This window comes from Punica granatum, chromosome 2 (genome assembly GCF_007655135.1).
Source record: "Punica granatum isolate Tunisia-2019 chromosome 2, ASM765513v2, whole genome shotgun sequence".
Lineage (NCBI taxonomy): Eukaryota > Viridiplantae > Streptophyta > Magnoliopsida > Myrtales > Lythraceae > Punica > Punica granatum.
In genome coordinates, this window is record NC_045128.1 from 37,754,100 (window position 1) to 37,763,826 (window position 9,727).

At 36.7% G+C, this 9,727-nt stretch overlaps 1 protein-coding gene across 1 annotated transcript; it reads left to right on the top strand.

Moving 5' to 3' along the window:
* The first annotated feature begins 8,055 nt into the window (after positions 1-8,055).
* On the top strand, positions 8,056-9,467 carry LOC116193960 (PYK10-binding protein 1-like). Its single transcript, XM_031522698.1, has 4 exons — positions 8,056-8,346; positions 8,574-8,648; positions 8,753-9,031; positions 9,189-9,467. The coding sequence occupies exons 1-4, from the start codon at positions 8,056-8,058 to the stop codon at positions 9,465-9,467; spliced, it is 924 nt and encodes a 307-aa protein (XP_031378558.1).
* The last annotated feature ends 260 nt before the right edge of the window (positions 9,468-9,727 follow it).

Consider the following 9,727-nt stretch of genomic DNA (forward strand, 5'->3'; position numbering starts at 1 on the left):
TTAAAAATTTGACAAGGGTTAATTTCATGTTGCCCCTCTGGTGATTCGAGTCCTACCTCAATTTGCTTCCCGTACTTTATGCCTGCGCAGCCCGTTTTGGTACTATTAGGATTGCTAATGCACCATACAAATCATTTATGAAAATCAGATCCGTCGGTCGTTCACACACAAGGTGAGAAAAGAAACTTGGCATGATTATTATTAATCAACGTAAGAATAAGGGGTAACTTTCTTAATCGGACTCGTTAATATTCCCATATATTGTTTCGTCTGTGTTGCATATTCAAAAATTCTAAAAATTACGTGAATTAAGAACCTTTACTGATTTATTCTTCAGGTTTGATGGTAGTATTGAGCCGGACTTACCGTTGTTACTCCATCCATTGTACAGATCACTTGATTTATATTTTCGAATCGTTTCTGTTGGTGTTTGGAGTTGGTCTGGTATTAAGACAAAACTGAGACTATAGGGAGCAAATCGAGGTAAAAGGTGAACCTTCAGGGGGCAAATTAGAATTAACCAAGAAAATCGGGGAGAAAAAGAGGAGAGAGAAAAGGGGAGAAAGAGAAAGGAAGGAGAAGGGGGAGTTGAAAATTTGACTGGAGATGCCTTAGGAAAGGGAACGGTCTTTGCTCAGGGGAGCCGCCTTTATCTATCTACCGACTGCTTTGTAACATTAAAAAATTGCTTTAATTGTTCTTGCTTTTTACTTTCCCCCCTTTTTTTTGCCCTTTAGGGATGATAAACATGATTTTCATGTCCTAAAATCTAATGATCCGTTTGATTTCGCAGTTAAAATTATAAAAATTATAATTTTAATTTTAATTCAATACACTATATAATAAAAATACATATTTTTCAAGTTAAAAATTTTAATTTTAATTTTAACTCAACAAACTACACAATCATTTATCATTTTTCACAATCAAAATCAAAATTACATTAACTCTGAAACCAAACGCATCATAATAAACTGTTAAAAGATATTTTCCACTGGATTATGAATGGTGTCGGGAATAATTATTTTTTTGTCAAAACTCTGTATAGAAAAATTTAGAAAGGGTGAGATATTTTGCTTCAAAGATCTTCAAAGATCTCCTCTATTTTACCAAATGATCCTCGGGCATTTATTAGTATTACTAGAAAACCACCCATCCTACGTGCAGAGTTGCTAAATATGAAAAAAGATAATAGATTTATATTTATTAAGAATGAAAAACCTCGTATTAAAACTATTAATTAATAAGTAACGATATAAAGAGAGAAAATCATAAAATTGAATGAGAGTTTAGAAAAGAAAATATTTTTCGTGATATTAGGGCTCATGAGAGAGAAAAGAATAGAGAAATAGAGGAGAGGGGAAGATACACGAGAAGAGTGAGTGAGAAAATACATGACTATTATTTATGATTTTTATTTTCTAAGAGTTATCTAATGATTTTTATAAATAAAAAAATTATATGTTGTGAGTTTTTTAAGAAAATAAAAGTGAGACGGAAAGTCTTACCTCGCATTTTATATATTAGTATAAATTACTAGATAACCTTTTCAATTAGGTTTAACTTAACCTAACAACCTCTCGTAAGAAAATCTTCTTCCATTCTCTAGTTATTTTATTTTGGAACTTAATTGTTTTAACTTGGTGAGTGTTGCGTTGAAGATCAAATTTTTTGCGTTGAAGATCAAATTTTTTGTTATTGTTTTCTTGGACTAAGGAGTGTCTGATTCGAATTTTATATTATTGGTGAAACTCGGTATGATAAAATATTTTTTGGACTCGAATTAAATTAGTTGGTGTTGTTATTTCTGAAACTCATATGATGAAATACCAATTTTATTTTTGTCAATTTTTTAGATTTTTATTAAAGTTTAAAAGTTCATTAATAAATAAAATTCTCAATACTAACTCGTTAACTTAGTGGAATGGATCTGTAAATTTTTCTTCAAAATCTTAATAGATTTGAGAAGAGTTTGAAAACCAATCCTTCTTAGAATCTGGATTTGGAATCCATCCCATGATTATCCCTAGCTCTTCCTTTAGCAGATTTTTTTTATTTTTAAAGTTGGTTTCTGAAAATTTTGAAATCTTAAACCAAATAAGATTCTAGATAAGAGATAATTCATCATAAAATATATAAATGATATCGCTCGGATCCATTGTTTAAGGCTCTGGTATAAGCATTTCGAAAAGTTCAGTTGAAAAAATTTTCAGATTTGATGATGTTAGAAACAAGAAAGGGACTTTATGCTTTACATATCACATAATAAACACGTATTTTACGTGGAAATCATTCTCATAGATTAAAAAAATTAAGAATGTGTTTGGTTTTAGAGTTGAGTTGAGTTTTGGTTTTAATTAATTTGTAATGATTGTATTTTTAAATTATAAGAAAAAGTGTAAAAAAGTAATGAATAATGGAGAGAAAGTAATGATTGTGTTGTTAAATTGTGAAAAAGTAATGAATAGTTGAGTAAATTTAATATTAAAAATTGAATTGAATGATTAAAAAAATTTTAAAAAAGGGAAAAAATTAATAATTGTGTTGTTGAATTAAAAATAAGTGGAGTTGAGTTGAGTTGGGCCCGTTTGGTTTCAAAGTTAAAGTAACTTTGATTTTGATTTTGATTTTGATTGTGGAAAAGGACAAATAAAATGGTATTATAAATTTGACTTGGGAAATGTGTATTTTTGTTGTGTAGTGGGTAGAGTTAAAATCAAAATCATGATTCTAAAATCAGACTATGAAAACAAACGCAGCCTTAAAAAAACGATTCGCAATTTAACGTAAAATTATATATAGATAATGTTAAAAGAAAAAGTGCTCACGATCAACATCAGGTTTTACCCTAATCAAAGAATCATGTCTTATACGAATGAAGATCCTCGGTTTTCCTTATTATTGAGATCGGCTCGCGTGGTGGGTGTGCATAATCAGGGGCTAAAATTTTTGACGATGCACACATAAATGGAAATTTTAAAGAAAGTTAAATAAATTCGTAGAATGCAAACAGCTCATCAATTCTATATTTCTAGGGACAAGCTTTATTTGAGAAGTAACATCATTGTCTCTAATCTCTTTTTTATTTTTATTTTCTTTTCCTTATTATTGGATTAATCGAGACGTAGCATGCATGATTAGTTCTAGCAAAAAAGATATATAAAAAGGACGTCACGTTAATTAATTAACCATTTTCAGCCCCCACACTCTTATCTGGCCAGTAATTGTCAACGACATAAAGGGGGCACAATTGTTTGCATTATATTATAAGAATGGACACTTCTGACTTCAATATGTCGATACTCTCTGGCTGCCGCACCTGTTCCCATCTTATTACCGATTGCTGTCCAGCGGTTGGAAGGATACGGGTATATATTCCTACTAAAAATACGAATGAGAGATACGCCCAGAAGAGCGGCTTCGATCATGTATAGACTATATATATCCATATAGTGGAATTTTTTGGGTTCAACGGTTGAATATTCAGTCACGCGTGCCCGTATGAAATGTTTTCGTATTCGAAGAATAACGTTTTGTACTTATACGAAATAAAAGTGACGAGACAGTCGACTGCATGTTTGGCATTTGTATGAAAATGAAGTCTCGACATGACTGTCGATTGTATTGTTCATACAATCGGCGCTTTTGTTTCGTACGAGAACCAAACATTATTTTTCGAGTAAAAAGCATTCGTATGAGCGCCACTGAATATGGAAAATTCGTCCGTTTAGCTGTGTCTTTTGCTTTCTACCCAGCTTGCCTTTTTTAAAATATTCAAATCGGTGAATGATGATTTGTCTGGAAGCGACAACTGATGAACAAGAACGTCTTATTTCTCCTTGCATGTTAGATTGCCCACAAGATGGGACTAGCGGCGAGAATGGATTTCATTTCACATATAAGCTATCTTGATCCCATCGAATATATGCATTTTTAATAACTATTAATTATTTCGTTATTTCAAGCAATTTTAGCATTACACATTTCCAAATAGCGGTTATTGAACCTTTTGTTATCTTTAGCAACGCGCGGCCCTTTCATTTAGTTGTACTAGAATCAGTTTCAATTTATTTATTAATTATAATATATAAAAGTCGAGCCGCAATACGAGAATGGTTCACTTTTACAAAATCCTCAACTCATGGTTAATATTTTTTCGATTGCTTGAATAATTTAATTCTTGATCGGAGGTTTGTGCATTTGTCATTTTTCTATCATTGTCTCTTCACATTTTCCACATTCTATGTATAATATTGGAAATGCATTTTCTACACTCGATATATGTAGTATATCAAGAAGATATTGAATATTTTCTTTATAAAATTTTAAAAAATTATCCATTGCAAATAAAAATATTATGAATAATTTGAAGAGAAAATTTCAGATAAATTAAAACATCCTTAATAAAATCGAAACAAATTAAATGTTAATAATTTTTATGCACACCAAGTAATGAACGAGCATGCACTTAGTTTTATTGTAGACAAACAAAAGTCGGATTTAATTTTCTTTCTTCTATATTGAATTTGCAACATTAAGAAAATAAAGAAAATGTTAAGCTGTCGAAATTGCTGAGATTTCCCGACCATTAAATCTGACTTTGTCAGAGGTAGAGATCTGACTTCGTGAAAACATGTCTTATTTGATGTAACGCGAGGAATATAAACTATTATATGAGCAAGCAAATGGCAATGAGTGAAAATAATTCTTTAAATAATTAGTTGGGAAAAAAAAAAAGAAACTAAGTGGAAAGGCCAAAAGGCTCGTGTCTATTATGTATGTGGTGTAAGCTCGATTGACTTGATCTAAATTATAAATTTTAATTACGTAATGACCTTTGGACCACTTAATCACGCACATCAATTTGATGTAATTCAGCCGTGAAAACTGAGGCAGAATCCCTGATTTTTCAATTCAATGGCGGCTTTGGATTGAACCGACTGTTTGCTATTGCAATATTTGACCTCATATCTGTATTGATAATCTTAATTGAGGTTGAAAATGCCAAGTACATTTGTCCTTTAATATTTGAGATGGCGACTGCATGAGAAGTAGCTCGTATTCGACTTCAGCACGTGACAGTTCAACAGATCAACCGAAAAACGTCGACGGCTGTAAAATATCAAATAGGTGCGTTCCGCTATTAGTCAGTTGTACCACGTGTACATATATCCAACTGTGTCGTTCACGTCGTGGAACATTAGTTTAATTGTGTTTTAACATGATTTTCGATCGTACTATAAGAAAGGGCATGCAAAATTGAAAATAATAATAATTTCTTTTTCGCACCCTGAAGTTTCACCTCGGTTACACTTTGAACGAGGTGGCCATATAGCATCGGATGGCTTTGCGTGCATGTGGAGAAATGCGAAAAATCAATCACCGTTAGCTTATAGTCCTCCATAAGTCTTCCATTGTTGCACAAAAATTGACGGGTCGTCAACCTTTGTTCTTCGTACGATATGGACTACCTCAGAGATATCTGCCCCCTCTTCCACAAGGACGTAGCCTCTCTCGGGGCGTTTCGCCAAACTAATAACCACCATAAACCAATGCCGAGGCTGCCACCTCCAGTGCCTTCCTCTTCCTCTCCTCAGTGGAAGTACGATGTGTTTGTCAGCTTCCAAGGAGAGGACACGAGGAAGGGCTTCGCATCCCACCTCTTTCGAGTTTTAAAGCAGGCGGACATCCACTGCTATCGGGATGAAGACAGGGACGAGAGGGGAGGGGGGGTGGTTGGGCCCATGCTAATGGATGCCATCCGGCAGTCGAGGATCGCCATAGTCCTATTCTCCAAGTGTTATGCGGACTCAAGGTGGTGCCTGCAGGAGCTGCTTGAAATCCTGAAGTGCAACAGGGAGCTCCGGGGCCACGGGCATGAGGTCATTCCCACTTTCTACGATGTGGAACCAAGCGAATTCCGGAGTAAGAGTGGGGCGTTTGGAAAAGGGTTCAGGAGGAGCAAAGCCAGGGACAAGGAGGAGAAGGAGCCTTGGAAGGTGGCGCTTGTAGAGGCCGGGACCTTATCAGTGTGGCACCTGGAAAATGATGCCAACGCGTACATAGTAACTAGTTGTATTCCTCTACCTTAGACTCTTCAATTTTAGGTGATTGATCCTTTAAGACGCGCCTTAAGCAATCGTTTTTCAAGGTTTTGGCTGAAGCAGGGTAATGCAATTAGTAGAGTGTTGTTAGTGATCAATGACAGGCCTAGTGTTAGGGATATGGACAGGACTTGCTCATTAGCTAAATCGATATCGTGCTGAAGTATTGTTCAAGATGTTCCAGACAAACTGTTTCGATTTTTTGGACTAAGCTTGTAAAGATAAGTACATAATTTCCTTTTCTCTTCTAAAAAAACAAAAGCTGATGTACATCCATTTACTCTTCCTGCAGGGATGAAGCTGAGTTGATTGAGCAAGTAGTTGACGAACTTGTCAATCAAGTTTTCTACTCACGATCTCCGAGAATGTCCGAGATGCGAACGAGCAGGGTCTCGTGCATTTACAGAAGAAGCTTCTCCAGGACATCTTAAAAGCAAAACGCGTCATGCAGTCTGAACACGACAGAAACATCAATACCAGCGAGATCAGGACCTGACTGCGCCAGAAGAAGATACTCCTCGTTCCTGTCAATGTGGATAGGAAGGAGCAAGTCAACACTTTTATTGGAGAGGGAAAGTTTCTTGGTCCAGCAAGTAGAATCTTAGTAACATCAAGGGATGAGCGATTGCTCGATGATCTTAAGGTGGACGAGAAATACATGATCTCAGGATTAAGCCCTAAAGATTCACCTCAACTTTTTAATCATCATGCATTTAGCGAAGGTAGTCCTAAAGAGGGATACGAGGAGTTGTCGAAGAATCTTTTTCATTACGCAGGGGGGATTCCTCTGGCCCTCAAGGCTTTGGGGTCCTTTTCTTTCCGAGAAGATTATAGATGAGTGGTGTCAAATACTTGAGAAGTTGGTGGGAAGCCCCCGCCTCGACTCAATTGGGATTTATATGGGATCAGTTTCGTCTCTCTATCACTATCGGCCTGTCGGTCCATATGGTGGTCAAGTTGGTTATTCTTTTGACGATGGGATACGAACTACAGTGAGGAAAATTGTGGTTGTCGTTGCATCAGCGATTCAGTCCATCACAATCGGCTATGAACACAATGGCTCTTTGGTTCGTTCATCTACATATGGTGGAACTCTTGCTGATGAACAAGGGAAAGCTTACGCGGTTAGTCCATGAACTGCTTTTCCACTCTATCGGGATAATCTACTGTATTGGGTCTGTTATCATAATCCAATGTCCTGCTAACAGTTCAGACTCCTTAGTCTCTAATACACGAAAAAGTATGCCCTTAAGCATGTAGGTGGTATTTGATTATCCAAATGAGTTCTTAACTTCAGTCTCAGGGAATATTACTGAGTTCTATGATCTCGACGTTATTCGATCCCTTGTATTCAAAAGCAAGAAAAGGAAATACAGACCATTTGGTGAAGAGAGAGGGACATCTTTCACTTTTCCACAAGTTGAAGATGGAAAGATTAGCAGTTTTTTTGGGAAAATGCGACCCATATCACCTCGGTTCCATTGGAGCGTACTTCGGACCAGTTTCACGTCCATATCCATTCAGCACCATTGGATCCTTTGGTAACACTGAAGGTGAACCTTGGAATGACGGAAAACATACAGACATAAGGCGAATTGATTTGTTGATCGATTCTGTAGTTGAGTCAATCCGTATTACATGTGACAATTACAGGCATCCTATTGGCCCCTTCATACACGGTAAAAGGTGTTATTGGAAAAAAAATACGCCGTAAGTTCCATTCATTCCTAATGGACTTCTTGGTGTAGACAAACAAAGGTTCTGTCATTGCAGTTCTCATTTCAATTTTCTTCAGTTGTTAGGTTGAGCTGGACTATCCATATGAGTACTCAACTTCGATATCAGGCTATAAAGGAGAGATTCCTGAAAAAGTCCTGATCCGGTCATTGACGTTTCAGAGTAATAAGAAACATATGGACCATTTGGTGTAGGACTGGGAAAGCGGTTTTCAATGCAGCTAAGTGGTGGAAAGATTGTGGGGTTCTATGGGAAAGGCCATGCTTCTCTTCGGTTAATTGGAGCACATCTTGAGCCAGTCTCTCATGTACATCCCTTCACGAACATTGGACCTTTTGGAGGTGAAGACAGCGATTGTTGGGATGATGGAAAATTCAATGGTTTGAAGCGGATTGTGATTACTTGGGGATGGGTTATTGATTCCGTCAGTTTTCTATATGACAATGATGGGATCACAGCGGCTGAAACAAGACATGGTGGAACTGGTGGATCGAATTTTGGGGCTGTTAGTGTCATTTGAACTCGTCTATCTTAAATAGTGAATAACAGTCCTCATTCTCATCTAACAAGTTTAAAGTTTTAGATCGGTTGCTGTTGGTCCGCAAGATTTCACAACTAAGATATGCAGTACTTACACATAATATCCAGGACTAGAAAGAATGTCGAACAGCAGTTAGCATAACGATTCAGTATGATTTATATGTTCTACTTTTGATTCTAATCATTTGACAGGTTGAATTGGATTATCCCGACGAGTATATGGCTTCAATGGCCGGATACTACGTGGAATTCGATGGGCACATTGTTGTCAGATCACTCACATTTCAAAGTAACAGACGAACCTATGGACCATTTGGCGGTGAACAACTGAAAGGCGAACATATTTTAGGACTCCTTGGAATGTTGGAAAGGTGATTGGATTTCATGGAAGAAGCAGTAATTATTTGGAATCAATTGGAGCGCACTTTGGACCGGTTTATCATCTGCACCCCCTGAAGACTCTCGGGCCTTTCGGAGATGACAGCGGACATCCTTGGAATGATTCATGGGATGTTGGAAATCACAGTGGTTTGAGACAGATTAATATCAGATGTGCAACTATCATTGATTCCATTTGTTGCATATATGATGATAATGGGAACTCCGTACAGGCATCAACACACGGAGGAGACAGGGGGGAGCCCAACCAGGTTAATTTGTTACTCCAAACTTTCTGTCGTTTGTCTTTGATTCAATCTAAAAGAATCGAGAACCTCCACAGACAGGCTTCTGCTGTTGTATTATGGAAAATGCAAATCGTATATATGTGTCCATTTGTCACTTAACGTCTCTTTCATGAATTTGCAGATCATATTGGATCATCCTGATGAATACCTGACCTCCATATCTGGTTATGCTGGAAAATTCCTTGACGAGATTACCATCAGATCACTCACATTTCAAAGCAATAAGAAGACACATGGACCCTTTGGTATCAGAGAAGGAAAACACTTTTCGTTCTCCTCCAACATTGGGAAGATAATTGGGTTCCATGGAAGTAGCAGTACATATCTCAATTCAATTGGAGTCCACACTGAACTCTTATCCTCCAATAACCCTTCTATCAAATTGCTAGAGTTGGAATAGAACGAAACTCGACGAGTATATATTCATTAGTAAGGGATGTATTACTTTATCATCTGCCTTTTCAATTTTTTTTTATCTGCCTTTTCAATTTTTTTTTACCATTCCTTGATATTATATACCATAAACTTTAGCCCCAGAACTGTGCCCGAGACAAGTTTAAAAACGATCCGACCAGCATGACTATAACAACCCAGGCAATCAGGGACTGGTCCATCTCTTCTCATTACTTCGTTTTGTGAGAACATATCTAGTAGAGAAGC